At 40.1% G+C, this 17,483-nt stretch overlaps 1 protein-coding gene across 1 annotated transcript in view; it reads right to left on the bottom strand.

Annotated features, from left to right (window-relative positions):
- Positions 1-5,027: 5,027 nt before the first annotated feature.
- The window catches only part of plekhm2 (pleckstrin homology domain containing, family M (with RUN domain) member 2), an 18,174-nt gene continuing 5,718 nt past the window's right edge, over positions 5,028-17,483 (bottom strand). The window contains exons 8-20 of the mRNA XM_037684346.1: positions 14,957-15,233; positions 14,095-14,874; positions 13,952-14,021; positions 13,135-13,225; positions 12,822-12,886; positions 12,495-12,583; positions 11,170-11,302; positions 10,672-10,862; positions 10,015-10,080; positions 9,731-9,890; positions 9,331-9,510; positions 5,523-5,639; positions 5,028-5,404 (exon numbers count right to left, since the gene is read on the bottom strand). Coding sequence (XP_037540274.1) covers positions 5,267-5,404; positions 5,523-5,639; positions 9,331-9,510; positions 9,731-9,890; positions 10,015-10,080; positions 10,672-10,862; positions 11,170-11,302; positions 12,495-12,583; positions 12,822-12,886; positions 13,135-13,225; positions 13,952-14,021; positions 14,095-14,874; positions 14,957-15,233 — 2,357 coding nt within the window. The 3' untranslated portion in view covers positions 5,028-5,266. The remainder of the gene's footprint in view (positions 5,405-5,522; positions 5,640-9,330; positions 9,511-9,730; positions 9,891-10,014; positions 10,081-10,671; positions 10,863-11,169; positions 11,303-12,494; positions 12,584-12,821; positions 12,887-13,134; positions 13,226-13,951; positions 14,022-14,094; positions 14,875-14,956; positions 15,234-17,483) is intronic.

Here is a 17,483-nt window from a genome sequence, read left to right as displayed (position 1 = left end):
TGAAAAACTGAATTATGTTTAAAGATCTGGAGTTAACGGAGTCAGAAAAGTCACGGATGCTGCATGAAGTGATCAAGCAGTTTGAACATAAAGTGATTCTGATTGAGCACAGAAGGTTTAAAAAAATTATTATAGGCCGCCCAGGTCCTCTGGATGGTTTATTTTTGTTGAAACATTTCATCTTTCATCCAAAGGACTTCATCAGTCTGAGGAGCTGCAACAAACTCAGTCCCACAAGCAGCACACTCACATAGTGAGCCAACCAGCTTGTTGGTGATAAAATGGTTTCTGGAGTCCGCCCTCTCCCCCATCGACTCGTTATTGAGCATGAACTTTGATGTTGTGAACCACTGTGGCCATGGCTGCCTCTGATGAGTTGTTGGGGGAGAGGGTGGACTCCAGAAACCATTTTATCACCATCAAACTGGTTGGTCCACTGAGTGTGCTGCTTTTAGGACTGAGCTTGTTGTGGCTCCTCAGACTGATGAAGTCCTTTGGATGAAAGACGAAAAATTTCAACACAAAGAAACCGTCCAGATGACCTGACATTGTTGGATTTTTTACCTGGATTATTGAGCATGAACTTTGACTATTATAGGATGGTTTGCTTAATTTATATTTATTTTTTTTAAGCGCGGGTGGGGTCTAACCACATTTGACTGTTTGTTATTAATAAATTCATAGTTATAATAGTTTAGTTTGTTACTTAACTGTTTGCATTATAGAAGTTTTTTTTTAAACTTCATTTAAACTAGAAAACAACAAAGTTACATTAATTTACTAACTAATAATCAATTAATTAATTAATTATCTTTAAGGCTTTCAGAAGAGCTGCTGTTTCAAACTCTGATGTTTTTACAAAATAAAATGACCACTGGCTTTGAGAGTTTCTCTGCTTGGAGCGTCTTCAGTTTATTTATATTTATTATATTTATATTCAACTCCAGGAATAATACCGGAGTAGGACTGAACCGTCCTCAGCTGGTTCCAGCTTCTGTCATTAGAGAGAGAGAAAACAATGATGAATGCTTTGTTAAAACCTCATAAACCTAATGAAATACTCTCAAAGTAGCCTGCAACGATGCAGTATTTAATACTAGAGAAACTGCATTTCCTGTGAAAATGCAGTGAATGCTTATTGCTGAATGGTTTTTGCTGAAAGGTTGAAGCGAGCTGAATTTGAGTAGCTTAAATTTGCTGAAAACAGGAAAATAAAAACAGAAAGCAGTAGAATAATGGCAGAAATGTGTTGAAATACCTGAATAGAGCAGAATAAGCTGGAATAGGCTGAAAAGATTAAAAAAAAACCTCTTAAATTAGCAGAAATAAAAGTAGCTGAAAAAGCTAAAAAAAAATAAAATCCAAAATTAGCAGAAAGGGCCTGAAAGGAGTATTAAAAGTTGAAATGCTTAGAAAGCACTACAGCACAAAATAAGCAGATAGTAGGAAAAAAGCTAAATCTAGCAAAAGAAAAATCCAAGTATCTGAAAAGCAGAAATAGCTGAATAAAATAGAAAGAAGCTGAATCAGAACAGCAGCCGAAATGAGCAGCAAAAGCTTTTAAAGCACAAAAGCTTTGAAGGATGTGAAGAAAGTTTCATGTATTCTTAATGAAAAAAAAAATAGGCAAGAAAAAGCTCAATGTTGCAAACAGAATGGCACAAATAATAAACGTCAGAACATGGACGAGCTGAACGTTTTGAAATATGAATTGATGAATTAGCACAAAAACTGTGAACAGTAGTTACGTGCCAAAAAATTCACAGAACACCCACTAGACTCATGTTCGGGCTGCTTATTAATTTACCATTTTATTTTACATTATTAGTTTTAGATCCTTGTACACCATTTCTTTTTATACTTTATATTTTTGCTATATTTGGATGCAACTGAGACCTTGGGTACACAATTTTGTTCCACCTCATGTACCACATGTGATGTGAATGACAAAGAACCTTGAAAAATGGATCTTAATAGCGTGAACGTTTTATAAAGGTTCACTCTATTATATCTAAAGAAGATTGTTGTTGCCATAGAAACAAGAAGTGGTCTTAAAAGCCTTAAATAGGCAGTGGTTCTGACTGAACGGGACTCAGCTGCAGATGTTTGCAGCTGTTTTGTCACATTTAAACACGGCACACATTTTTCTGAGATATTGCTGTTATCAAACAAAAAACCGTTTTAGCTTAAAATGGGTTTTACTTTAAACATTTACAAAGTTTACTGCTTATTAGGGGTGTAAATCACCAGCTTTACCACGATATATTATATTGATTTGTTTGTATGACGATACGATTTGTCTCGATATCACGATACGATTTCGATTCTATTTGATTCACAAGTCTGTGAGCGATATATTGCGATATCAAATGCCCATCTCATTTACATATAAATTAACCAAAAACAATTTAAATATGATTTAACATATCCTGATGCATGCTCAATATGATTTAACCATTTTATTTATGTTATTACAGGCACCAGGCATTAAAATAAAATATATTTTTTCTTAATGATGTAGTGGACTAGGCAATACAATACAATCAATTACAATGAAAACATAAAAATAAATGACCTGTTCAGTATAGTCTCACATTTCTCGTTTAAGTGCGTTTTTTAAACCACTTAACTTAAAGGTGCCCTGATTACCTTTCAGTTATAAACAAAAAATATATTGAGCTTACATGACTATCAATGTCGTTTCTTCTTCAGGTGAACGGCCAAATTTGTTGTTTCTCGAATATTTTAACTCACACTGGCACCTGTTGCATACGACAAGAGTTCTGTCTGTTGAGTCGTCGTCCTGTCGGAATCCAAAATATTTCCAGTGTTGATTTAAATCCAGCAGGAGAGCGAAGTTCATTATCTGCGTTTTCTGCTTCGCCTGCCATGTTGCTGAGGTGGCCGCAGAGCGCAGCTGTGCACGGAAATGGTGACAGACGTGACTTGGGAATTTCAAAATAAAAGCGCATTTTAAAGATGACGATATGAATCGATGTTTTAGTTTTGCCACAATATAATTGAATCATGAATCATTTAATTGATATAAATCGATGTATTGTTGCACCCCTACTGTTTATGAGATTCACACATCAGTGCATTGCATTAACATTTTTACAAAACGTGTCAGAATCAGTCACGTGCAAATTCCAAGCCAAACACGCTCCACGCTGCATACAAAAACCTCTTTCGGAAGGCGAGGTCATTTTCTGTAGCAGCTCTCGCCCGTGCGTCCCTGCTGTCACCTTCAGTGTAACTGTTAAAAACACAAGCATGAGTACACAAGAGCTTCTTTACGCTTTATTCAGCTGCGCTGCCAATTTCCAAAAGCTTCACTTGTACATTCACTGCAGGCGTCAATATAAAAACCTCTGAACATGCGTGTGCTTCTGTAGACTTCAGCAGTTATGCATATTAGGCCTTCATTTGCATCTCAGTAAACCTGCTAATATGATACAAATATTACATGCGAGTAGTACGTATAAATAAAATCCAAACTTTCTTCTTAATAAACGCATCGCTTCACAGGTTTTATCCATCATTGACCAGCAATTTTCCACATTTAAAACACTGCTTAAAAAACTACTTGTTTCACTTTTTTTCTTTACCTCAGGCACATTTTAACCCAAGAAACTTTTCAAGTAAGTCCTCCCGAGGCTGTAATTCCTTCAAGAATTCATTGGGGTGGGGGGGGTTTAACTGCACAACCCACTCTAAAACCCACTGAATTAATAAAAGGCATGTTTTATAAAACTGTTTGTTCTTGGAGCCAATGCTCTGCTCCTCTATGTGCAAAACCCCAAACGCTCAATAAAATACTGTGAACAGAACAAAAGTAAACCCACACAGTGATTCTCCAGTTTTTTTTTTTTTTTTTATAAAACAGACACAGATTAGTGGCACTTAAAAAGGCTGAACCCCCTGATTAAGAACACAGTGTGACTGCAGATGTTTGGACAGCTGGGTGGTGCTTCTTATATAGTGCATACTGAACAATGTGCAGTTTCAACAAAGCAAAAAACAAAATAAAATGTTTTTTTCTTTTTCCAAACAATCCCTCCCAAAGAAATCTTTCGGTTTCAAATCCAACACATTTACACGCACCTCAAACAAAATCAGGACCCAAACCTTGTAATCGATAAAGCGTCAGTGCCGTGTGCCAAACCTGACCCGTGTGAGGCATCTCGTTAAATGTCGACTTAATTTAATCATACTGGTTATTTAATGCCATTAATATTTAATACTATATATAATGTATAATAATTTAATAAGATTTAATACCATTAATACAATTAACTACTTGTTATTTCTAATAAAAAAGGCAATGTCATTGCAAAATAAATCATTACATTCCTGTTTTAGTGACAACAGTAACAGATCTTAATATTTACTTTATTTACCTCACTTGGGAGAAAGTTGCAGTTTCACCACCCGACTGAAGAGTTTGCAAACTGTTCTCCAATATGTTTGTGCAGAACCGATGAAGACAAATAATTTATTGAATCAAAACCGTGACTCATACCGGCAACAACAAAAAACAAAAAAAGTGCAAGTATGCATGGAAACCTCCGTTTGTTTCTGCGGAGTGGAGAAAAGGCAATCGTGCTGCACCTCCTGATAAAATCTATAAGAAAACTTCAGACTGACGTTACACACACGTTATCCACCGTTTGTGTAAAAGCTCCCAGCTGCTGATGAGCTGCTGTTCGACAGGAGAACTGGTGGTGGAGGTGCAGAGTGACGTTACAAAAACTAATCTGAATATCAGACACAACCGTCGGCGAGAACGCACCGCTCTGGACAGCGTTGCACTTCTGTAGTAAACCTACACCACAGCTAGTGTTATCAAAACAAGTAGTTACTGTTGTGGACGTTAAGGCAAGCAGCAATTATTCATCTTTTTTGTGTGCGCACAAGAGTGTGGACTTAACCCAGTGTGCATAAAAATTAAACAAAACACCCAGATTGATTGACGCGGTCATTCTCACTTCGTGGTAAAGCTCCCGGCTGTTCGTTTCTGTTTCCGACTCAACTTCTTACTCGCCCGCTTCAGAACCATCTCTCAGAGTTTGATCACGTTCAGATAAACCGTTACCGTGACGGAGAATAACGTGTCACTCGTTACGTGCTCTGCAACGTCAGCAAAAAACATTTCTAAAGCTTCGCTCATCCATAATTCTGATTGATCAACCGGCTGCTTTGCGCTGGCTAAGAGCGTCGCACGCACACACACACACGGGTTATCGTGTGTGTGTGTGTGTGTCCGTCAGCACCACGGTTCCCGCTGCGCTCTGCCTCGAGCCAGACTGTCCGCCCTCTGCCAGGCGCTCCTCATCAGCTCGAGGGCCTCGCCGCAGCGTTTCTGCACCAACGGATCGCGCATTTCTCTGCGGGGAAGGTCGACCTGCGGACGAAGGATGACACTCATGAGAACTTAACCTCACAGAACACGTGGTTAAATTATTATTATTAAATATTTGTACTTTATCCTATTCAAATGACAGCATACAGGTTCCTCTGACCTGAAAAATGGCTTTCCATACTCTTTCTAACTCTTGCAGAAGTCGATCTCTCTCTTGGCAGCCGCTGAAGTATAAGACCCACGGGGGGAGGAACTGGACCCGGTCTGCTGCGAACTCCTACAGACACAGCAGTCTAGTTTAAAGGCTTCAATACAGACATCAAAACACACAAGCATGCTCTACGTCAGTCAGAAAACATGTTTATATTCCGTCTGGTGAACATCGCAGCTGTTGTTCTTGTGCTCAGATGAGTTTAATGTTAATTATTATGTTAATGACACTTGGTCACCATCAGTTTGTGTTTATATTCAAGTCTAACACACAAGAAATGTGTTGCTGTACCGTTAGCGTGCGGATGGATTTTAGCGTTTATTATGGAAACAATATTAGGGATGAACGATATCATCGGCATGGGATCGGCGATATTAGCGATAAAGTTAAATATCAGACATTCCATCAAAATAACTAACCGATTTAAAAAGCATCGTTTCAGCACAATGTTATGTCACACGCGCTGTTGAGTTTAAATTTGTGAAAATTTACAAATTTGCACTGTTTGAATGTTGTCATTGTGTTAGAGAGTAAATGTCATGAATAAATTTGACATTAAACATAATCCAAGTTGAAGTGTTGCATCATTTTCTGCCCCTTCTGCATTTGGTAGCAGGTCAAACTGACAAAGACCATGCAGAACAATGTAGTATTTTAATTCCACAGCAGAGAAAGCTGTGTAGGTCTAGGGAAAAAATATCGTATCAGTATCAAAGATCAGCCAAAAATCCAATATCGTGAACCCCTAAACAATATACTTCTGTTTGTGTACTTTTTAATCCTTTAACAGACCTGTGTGAGTTGTGGTTCTCCAGTTGGCTCATTGTTATAGTTCCCAGGATTTTTCTCTAATCTTAGAAAAGTGTTTTCATATTTTTCACCTTGGTCATTGAATAATATTCAAACCAAACTGAAGTTGAACGCTTTTGTCTCTTTTGGAAAGATTAAAACTCTGATAAAGTCTTCTGTAACTGAAGAGCACACAAGTTGTTTTTAAGCTGGACTTTGTATGCATTTTATGTTCATCCTGACTCGTTTTATTTCGTTTATGTACTTTAAGTAACTGTAATCTTTAGTTCAAAATGCTGTAACGCTGTTTCATCTTGACCAAGCTTTGTGGAAAAAAAGATCTCAAAAGACTTCCTGGTTAAATAAAAAAATATTTAATTAAAAAAATGATATTGTATTATTCTGTTACAAAGTAACCTGAACTACCTGAATAAGTACCTTAGTAGGAAGCACTTATACATACATACATACACATGGTTCTAGAACTGCGCCGCTCAAGGTGGCTGCATGTTGGAGCAGCTCTGTTACTTTCATTCTGAGATTTTGCTTTTGGAAACTTTAATTCCTCTTTTTCTGGATGTAAATCACATTTTTTGGATGATTGTTTCCTCTGGTATCAGATGCTGTGCAGCTGGAAGGATTTTTACGGAAACTTTTTTAGTTTTGGACATTTGTTATGATGCGTAACCATGGCAACAAGGCAGTTTCTACAACCAACAGCAGCTGATTAACATCTCAAAAGCTCAAGTATTATCTCAACTACAGCCCTAAATTTCAAATGAGTTGAAAAGGATGTTCTGTGGACACATTTTCATCTACCTGCCAGCTGTGCTCGAGTGCCTGACCACTGAGATCCTGGAACTAGCAGGAAACACGGCTCATGACAGCAGAAGGACAGGATCGTCCATCAGCACCTACAGTTGGCTGTCCGCAGCGACGAGGAGCTCAACAAGCTGCTGGGAGGAGTGGCCATCGCCCTGGGAGGATTTCTGCCCAACATTCAGGTGATCCTGAAGCCCAGGAGGCCAACCAAGTGCAAGTAAACGGATCAACATCTGTGGCCAGTTTTTTCAGATCTGCTATAAGACGGACCATCACAAGAGATCCTTCCCACCCACAACCATCAACATCTAGAACAACTCTTTTATGAAACAAGGAAAATGAGCTACAACAACACTTAATTTCCCTCTGGGATTAATAAAGTATTTTTGAATTGAATATACCATAATTACCAGACTACAAGCTGCTACTTTTTTCAAAGACTTTGAACCTCACGGCTTTTACAATGCTGCGGCTAATTTATGGATTTTTTTTTTTACGGGCTAACGAGCTTCCTGCCACCAAAACATTTAGCCTCATCTCACCTGGGCGCTCACATAGCTGCCCATTCAACATCTCTCTTGGGGGGGGTGGGTCTTTGTGACTTTATTTTACTGTTTAACACACAGACAGACGCAGAGGGGGATCCCCCCTCCCATTTCAATGATTCAACTGTAACCTGTTAGGTAATTTCATTGGCCAGATTTTGTTTTTTAACCTTTATTTATACAGGTAGTCTCATCAATACACATCTCTCTTGGGGGGTGGGGCCTCATGACTCAATGAGACTCAATGGTTCATTGTGGTTGACTGTCAGTCACATGGCCTCAGGGAGGGATTATGGGTAAAATATATGTTCATTGTTAATCATTTGTTTGCCAAGATGGTGTAGAGGCAGGACAGCCGACTCGGGACCCGAAAGTCTCAGATTCGATCCCCAGTCATTGTACATCTCGTGGTGTCTCTGAGCAGCACACCCTATCCCCAAATGCTCCCTGGGTGCTTTCAACAGCTGCCCACTGCACCACCTGGTGGTGGATGGGTGAAATGCAGAGAGCCAATTTCACCATTGAATGGGAACATACAATGATGACAATACATGACATTATTATTTTGGTTAGCTGTTTAGCATTGTTTTTTTTTATCAGTGATTAGTTTGTTCTTCTTATGTGTTTTTTATGTGTTAGTTAGTCCATTCAGTAGAGTAAACATGAGTGAGGGAGGTAGTTGTCATGATGACCTGTGGTGTTCACTCTGTGTTGAGAAGCAAACTAAAGTCTATGAAACGCCATGTGGTGGTTGAATCTTGATCTACAACAAGAACTGCACATTTCTCTCAGTAGCTGTGTGCTGCCACTCATGTTACAACGTTAACACCTGCGGCTTATACATGTACATCCATCCATCCATCCATTATCTTTTACCCGCTTCTTTCATTTTGGGTCACGGGGATCGCTGGTGCCCATGTCCGATAATGACCGTGAGAGGGGCGGGGTACACCCTGGACGGGTCACAAATCCATCACAGGGACACAGAGACAAACAACCATTCACTCTCTCACTCACCTAGAGACAATTTAGAGTTACCAATTAGCCTAACATACATGTTTTGGTCTGTGGGAGGAAACCAGAGTACCCGGAGGAAACCCACGCATGCACGGAGAGAACATGCAAACTCCATGTTTGGACCGGGATTTGAGCTATATATGTACAATTTAATTTAATTTATTTACTGTGCGATGCTTATACTGTATTCAGGTGCGCTCTATATACCAGCAATTATGGTATATGTATAAATATTTGAGATTTTCTGATTGATTGTAAACTATATATCCTTTTTTAAATTTATTTATTAAATATTTATAATTTACAACATAAGTAATAAAATTCATGTTACATGTTAAGTTACAATCCAAACCCTCCTTCCTAAAAAAAACAATAAAAGAAAAGCAACTGGTCTCGTACAAAAATATAATATCTACTTTATTCATTTCATATTCATTCAGCCTTTATTTAGACAGGGAAATCCCATTGAGCCTCGAGGACTCATTTACAAGAGAGACCTGATTTCAACAAAGAATAATGACAACAAATATCATCTACATTAAAAAAAAGGATTTCTTTAACTGGACGAGCAGCGGGTCACTCACAACAACGCAGTACTCCTTGTCACGCTCCAGGCTCACAGCGGTGACGTTGCAGATATCGGCGCTGCCCAGAGAACGGAAAAAACTGGTCTGACAGTCCTGATGGCAAGTTAGCAGCTTGTTGTCTGTCATTACCAGGCAGCATGGGATGCACGGGGAGGGGGCCACACCCTGGGGGATCACCTGGAGGGAAGATGGCTACAGTTCTTTTACTCCAAATAAAAACGTTGCATAGGAGTTCAAATGTGTATGCAATTAACTTATGGAGTTGACAATGTCATTTATGCTTCACTAAACATGATCTATTTTTATTCTTCTAGATTTTCACAAAAATATATAGTTTAAAGATAAGATGTTTAAGAATTAAACACAACAAATGCTTGGTACGTAGATAATCTCTTACCCCTTTAGAGACAGACTGACAGAGGAGTTGCATCCAGTCAGCCATTTCCTGCTCATTGCTAGCGCAGAGCACCAGCGGGGGGCGCTCTGTCAGAATGACTTGGAAGGCGTGGGGCCGATCTGTGATGTTGGAGCGACGGCAGCCTCCACAGTGCTCTCCGCTAATGAGAAACGGAGACACAAACAGCTCGTCAACTTCCCAGACTGCATGCTTTCATTTCCAAACGTTTCAGTTTTTGAACTTTGAAACTTCAACGTTATGTCTGTCAGCGTCCGAACACTTACCCCATGGTGACCGACAGCAGAGGTGTCACATCTGTTCTCTCCGAATACAGGTACAGAATCCCTTTACTGCACAAAATTACATCAGACACTTAGGGCTATCTATTATGTTGGATAAATATAACAAAACACAATAATTGAGCCAAGTCGATGTGTATTTTAAACTGTTTTCCCTGTTTTAAAACATGTGTTGTTGTTTTTTTTGTTATTATACAAAGTACTTTTTTAATTACAAAATTTAAAGCAATATTGCAGCCATTTTTAGATGGGACAAATATTACTGTATCACCGTTCAATGCTAATGCTAACCTGCCTTTAAAATGTTTAACATATTCAAAACCTTGTTAGGAGGAAGCAATTACAGAGTTCAATGGTTAAAAAAAAACAAAAAAAAAAACCTTTGTTGTAGTGTTTTCTTAATTATCATTTGAAAGTAACTACCGGTACATAGCCCTGTATCAATGAATGATCGAATAAAACAACTTCAGTTTTAACTTTGAACGAATGAGCATTAAAAGGGAAAGGACATTCATGTTTTAATGTGTTTGTAAAGTAAAGTGACCTTCAAACCTTAGATATTTACACTTTATGATTCATTTTTAATTAACCGTTAAAAGAAGTGCGGCGGTAACATCTGAGGGATGTATGACCGGCTCGTACCTGAGAACGAGATAGCAGCTTTTCCACAACTCTTTACCCAGGTATGTAGTTCCAGACATGTACAGTATAGTTCCTTCCTTTGTGCTGGAAGGTACTCCAGAGGTTGGAGTGCTACCTTGAGGGGACAAAGTCAAGTCCATAGGGTCCTCCCAGTGAACCAGGGAGTACAGATGAATAGACACTTCAGATACCTGGAGAAACGATCAAGCGATCCGTTAACCTGTGATTTGAATGCCAGACAAAGATCAGAAACTCTGCAACTGTAAAATGGCAGAAGAGTAAAGGCAGAGCATGACAACAGTTGCTAACTTTTTGAATGACGTGAAAACAGAGACTATGTTTTAGACCGTGCCAATTTTCCACTCATGTTTAATTTATGCAACATTGGTTTGAAATTACTACATAAATATAAGTAGTACTAATAACTAATTGATACAGCGTTCTCTTTGCGAGTGCCAGTCGTGAAAACCTGTAACAGTCCAATATACTCAACACTACCTCACTGTGACACTCCTGGGAGACAAATTTAGTCAGAGCCAGTTTTTCCATTGTAGCATCTGTCAGAACAGACGGATAGGGAGGCTCACGACAACCCTGCACCATGGCTGACGTCAGAGCAGACAGGAACCAGCTGGAAAACGAGGGACGAAACAAACTGGAAGTTAAGACACAATCCTCCACTTTCTTTGACTTGTCTGTCCGAGTCTTCAGTCTAATGCATAACGTATGATTATTGACATATTTTGTAAAAACTACCTTTGACAAATACGTCTGCACGTGCAGGAAAACAAAAACAAACTACTGTAATTTCTGGACTATAAGCCACTACTTTTTTCACAAGCTTTGAACCCCATGGTTTATACAACGCTGCGGCTAATTATTTTGGACGGGCTAACGAGCTTCATGTCACCAAAACATTTAGCATCAAACCCGGGCGCTCACATAGCTGCCCATTACACTTCTCTTTTGGGGGTGGGTCCTTGTGACTCAGTGAGTCTACCTGTATAAATAAAGGTTAAATGTTTTATTTTTGTTTTAATAAGACCAGTGACATTACCAAACAGGTCACAGTGGACCAATGAAATTTCAAATTATTGTAAATCAAACGCACTCTCACTAAATTCTTCAGATCAGTTATTTTGCATGTCATGCACACACCCTCATCATGGAAAACACGAAGAAATGCATTTGATGCAGCTTTCAAGCTAAAGGCGATCAATCTGTCGAAGAAAGAAATAGAGCTGCTGCACGTAAGCTTGGTGTCAATGAATCGATGGTGAGACGCTGGAGACGGCAGCATGAAGAACTGAATCCATGCACAGACAACAAAAGCTTTCAGAGGTAAAAAACAGCAGATGGCCAGAACTTGAAAACATTCTTGAAGACTGGGTGAACACACAGAGCAGACGGCCGAGGTGTTTCCACCGTGTACATCTGATTGAAAGCCAAAACAATCGCCACCGAAAACAAGATTGAAGATTTTAGATTTTTTATTTTTTAACATAGCGATCAGTGACTTTTTCTGGTAGACTAAGTATTTATTTTTTTAACCAGTCATGTTACAGGCACTGTTCAGAAAAACGCATTTACTGTACGTATTTGTGTATGTTACCGGTATGCGTTTAATTAAAAGTTTAAAAGATCTTTCTGTGTAACAACGTGGACTCCCACGGCTTATAGACAAGTTTGGCCTATATACGTACAATTATTTCATTTTTATTTAATGGATGCGGTTTATATTCGGGTGCGCTCCATAGGCCAAAAATTACGGTACAAGTTAGAGCAATAAGAAACACGAGACACACAAATAAGGATCTACTCACACAGTCAGTGAGACATCAGCAGTATCCAACAGGAACTTTCTTCGTCTGTTGGTGCAAACGAGAGTCACCGTCTGCTGGTCGAGGCCCACCTAATGGGAACATATTATCACTATCTTTTAAGAGCAAAACTAAGACTGTCCGTCATCAACCCAACAACCCCATCTGCATCATCAATAAATACGATGTAAATATTGCATCATTAAATTGTGCCATATGGGAAAAAATATCACAAAAATCTTGAACAGAAACCCAAATTAACTGGAAACCCTAAAAAATGAAGGCATCTATATTTAAAATAACAAAACTAAATAAGTTAAGGTAACTTACAGAAAGATAGTCAAGCTCATTATAAGAAACAGCATCTTCAACTGTGTAGGGCTTTTCAGCTGCTCCTGAGAAAAACAAAATACAGCAAAAACAAGCAGTTTCAGTGCTTAGGTTCATGTTGGCGTCTGTCAAACTGTTTGTCGAACAGCATTATTATTTTCTATTATGAAAATGTAAAAAATAGTTTGATGAGAACCAAATGCACAGAAAAAATGAATTGCTAGAAGAAGATGGCATCAGCTTTACACTTTGTGTCCTATATTGCAAAATAAAATAATTTTAAAGCCAGAGAACCTGGGTTTAATCCACTTACCCTTTCTTAGTAGGTAGATGTAACAGTCAGTCAGCAGCAGATACAGAGGCTGCAGGTCCCCCTCCATGTGACCTGTACTCATTCTCACCATCTGAACACAAAAAGAAAATAAATTATAAAACATGCATTTTGATTGCACAGTTTCATGTAAAAACAGTGAAGTTTTAATTTTTCAGCCTGAGAAAAAGATAAAAAGCCAAGAGACAAGGTTAAACTTGAACAAGTCCACTGAGGATCTCTCTAAACCACTTCTTAATGTGAAAACAGATGACAAAACCTCCATCTTTCCTGGCAACAGATACCACAGTAATTATTTAAAAGAATATTTTAAAGACAGGAGAAAGAACTGGAAGTGGCAGAAATGAAGATGTTGAGGTTCTCCTTAGGAGTGACAAGGATGGAGAAGATTAGGCATGAGATCATCAGAGGTACAGCACAGGTTGAACAACTGGGAGATAAAGTTGGAGAGACCAGAGTGAGATGGTTTGGACATGTCCAGAGGAGGGATAGTGGGTATACTGGTAGAAGGATGTTAGAAATGCAGCTGCAAGGAAGAAGACAAAGAGGAGATATATGGATGCAGTTAGAGAGGACATGGAGGTAGTTGGAGAGGATGCAGAGGACAGAGATGGAGGAGGACGACTCTCTGTGGAGAGCCCTGAAGAGGGAAAAGCTGAAAAAATAAGAACAACAAGAAGAAAAATAATAAGATCAATAATAAGACTAAGAAAAAGAAGAAGAGCTTTTAAAAAAATTTTTATCCGATATTCACATTTTTTCTGATTTAACACATGAAAATGTCTTTTTCTGTCTTCACCTTAAAAAGCTGCTCCTCATTCTCTCTGAACACATGAATCATTAGAAGCAGCAAGTGATTGTTGTCCACCCTGAAATATGAAGGATAAAACACATTAGATACACGTGGCTACAACAAAAACCTCATTTGAAGGAACTTCTTACTTGAACTCTGCTGGATGAGACATTTCACAAGGACTAAGTTTCTCCTCCGGCAGTTGTTCTGCTTCCTCGACAGTCGTTTTGTTTTCTGGATCTTCTCGGACGTTGTCCTTTTCCTTCAGGTGGGGCTTCTGTCCTGCTTCTGCTTCTTTGTCATCTTCAAGGCTACCTGAAAGAGTCTGTGACTGGCTTTGCTCTGTAGAGTCATTGTGGCCACCACTTGTGTGAGCAAGGTCTGGACTGATGGGGGTAAAGCAGCACAAGTCTGTAGACACAGCAGAGGCCTGCAGGGAGTTGGAGCGTTGGTCCAGAGGGGAGACACACGTCTGTCCTGGAGCAGGGTCAGGCGGCTTGCCCTCTGAATCCTCCCGAAAGGGCTGCTGCGTTGGAGGCTCGGCGCTCTGATCAACGACGTGACTGTTCTTCTCTTCCTCCACCCCCTTCGCTTCTGGGTTCTCCCATGAGCCATTGAGCCGGTCCATGACATCACGGAGGGGCTGGCCAACACTGTTCATGGAGGTGTCTGTCATCTCTGGGAGACGCAGGAGGCCCTCAACGCTTTCTTCTCCTTCTTCCTCCACGATCACTGATCCAACCCGGCTTCTGCAGAGTTCTCCGTCACTATCCGCCTGTGCTACAGTGGAGCTCAATGAATCATCTGAGGTGAAGGCGCCATTTTCTGTTTCTGTGTGTTCGGAGGAGACGGAGTTATGGATGCTGCTGCTGGAATCCGTGGAACCCCTCGCTTGTCGCTTCCTGGCTGACTTCCTTCGTTTAGCCATCCTTGAATAAGAAGAAGGGTTAGCTGTAGATGAAAGGAAAGACAGAATCTGATCCTTAATGTTAGAAAGTAAAGATGCTGTACCTTATGACTTCAAGCTCGCAGCTGTGGATCTCCGCCTCACCTCCAGGAGCGGCGGTACTGTGATACCTGGCCATGTGAATTGGTGTGACGTCTGCTGAGGTATTTGTGTCCGAGTCTTCATTGAAGGGGTTGTACCTGGATGGGGGGCTGTGTGGAGAGAGGTGAGCGGCCACCTTCCCCTTTACTGTACCAGAAAGCAGCACTGTGTCACTGATGACCGTCTGGGGATCAGAGCCAGCGGACCGTGGGCAGCTGGCCTGATCGGTTAACTCACCCTCTACAGTGGAAACCACACAAAGACAGAGGATTAAACCAAAAGCAGCCTCTAGTGGCATTAAAGTCTGCAGAGCAAAGGAAATACACAGAATTAGTGTTCTCTTGTTGGTAGGGTGGCTGCCAAACTGAAACTTGTTGCTTTGGTTAAAAAAAGTTATTTAAAAAGTGATGTTTCAATTTGTTTATCTACTCAATATATTTTTGAAATTATGAGTACAGTGCAGCCAACCAAACAAGCTCACAGAAATGCTGTGCATCCTTCATCTGCAAAGCACAGTCGAAGTATTTTGGGAACTGGTCTGATGCATGCTCAATAACCCAGGTAGAAAAATCTACTAAGGGTGAGTCAGGTCCTCTGGATGGATTATTCTTTGTTGAAACTTTTATCCAAAAGATTTATTCAGTCTGAGGAGCTGCAACAAACTCAGTCTTATAAGTAGCACCTTATAGTGGATCAACCAGCTTGTTGGTGACATCCAAACCCAGATGTTCACATGATCAATGTATTTTGAGGTTTGAAAGCCACTGGGATGTCATGTTTCAAAAATTAACATCTAAACATGACGTCCCAGTGGCTTTCAAATCCCAAAATACATCAAGGCACAGACTGGTTCATCCCAAAGATCCAGTCCCCCGGCACAGAGTAATATTGTGTATGCTGTTCAGTGTCAGGAGGGTGATCAGTTTTACATTGGGGAAACTAAACAGTCACTGGCCAAAAGGATGGACCAGCACAGAAGAGCAACATCATCAGGCCAGGATTCTGACTCTACACTCATCTCCAGACCAGCGGTCACTCTTTCAGGGATGAAGATGTTCACATCCTGGATAGAGAGGAACAATGGTTTGAGAGAGGAGTAAAGGAGGCCATCTTTGTGAAGAGAACTCATCTATCTATCCATTATTTTTTACACGCTTCTTCCAGTTTGGGTCACGGGGGTCACCGGTGCTCATGTCCAGCTATCACTGTGCGAGGGGCAGGGTACACCCTGGACAGGTCTCCAGTCCATCACAGGGACACATGGAGACAAATGAGACAAACCACCATTCACTCTCTCACTCACACCTAGGGACAATTTAGAGTTACCAATCAGCCTAACATGTATGTTTTTGATCTGTGGGAGGAAACCAGAGTACCCGGAAAAAACCCATGCATGCACGGAGAGAACATGCAAACTCCACCCAGAAAGGCCTCCGAACCGGGATTTGAACCAGCAACCTTCTCATTGAGAGGCAGCAGCTCTACCAGTTGCACCACCGTGCTGCCACTGAAGAGAACCCGTCCATCATTAAACAGGAGCGGAGGCCTCCGTGTTCAACTGTCCCCCTCTTACAATGCTGTTATTGCTAGTATCATTAGCCTTCTGTGAATAGCAAGTGGCCATCAGGGCACTAACGATCAATGTTAGGCTGATGGTCCTTTATTATGTGAACAGCTAGTTTTGAATGTCAACAACAAACTGGTTGATCCACTATGAGAAGGTGCTGCTTATAAGACTAAGTTTGTTGCAGCTTCGCAGACTGAAGTCTTTTGGATAAAAGTTTCAACAAGAAGAATCTGGCCAGAGGACCCGACTCAACCTGAATGTACTTTGGGATTTCTTTGTCAGTGTAAAAGAGGAACAAAACACAATAAGTAGGACATCAAGGAATAGCACAGCCAGCAGCTCTTTTTTTGCAGAAACACAGGTCGAGGTCAAGCATTAATACTGTAGATTCTATCAGTATACTCAGATTTCACCACAATAACTGACCAGTTATGTCTTCAATCAAACTACAATTACAAGACTTTTTTTATGTTTGACCCGTGACATTTAACAACGTTTAAACTTTGAACTCGGGCAAACAGACAAAAACTAGATTACTAGTTTATCGTAAAACAAAAAATTGAGCTCAAAGCAAATCAGCATTCTACGCTCATTAGCAGATGTTTTTTTAAAACACGTACTACAGTTTAGCTGAACCTAGGCCAATGCAACACATCAACAGGAAGCGGGGACTACACAACGTTGTGCGACAGACACAGTACAATGAAAACTAGAGTTGATAAGGTGAGTACCAGCCGCTTCAGGTATTTACACTGCTGTGGTAAATATTAAGGCACAGTGAGCATTAGAGTAATATCCCACATGCAGAATGTGACAGACAGAAAACCTACCCAACAACTTACCACCCAAATGTAAGAAGATGCTTAGTGTTGCTTTAATTGTGTTTCTTCTTTGCTCAAAAAGTTAATTAAAATAGAATATAT

This window comes from Nematolebias whitei, chromosome 11, assembly GCF_014905685.2.
Source record: "Nematolebias whitei isolate Nwh7 chromosome 11, NemWhi1, whole genome shotgun sequence".
Taxonomy (NCBI): Eukaryota; Metazoa; Chordata; class Actinopteri; order Cyprinodontiformes; family Rivulidae; genus Nematolebias; species Nematolebias whitei.
The sequence above is the reverse complement of the archived record's forward strand: the minus strand, read 5'-3'. Positions and strand labels throughout refer to the sequence as shown.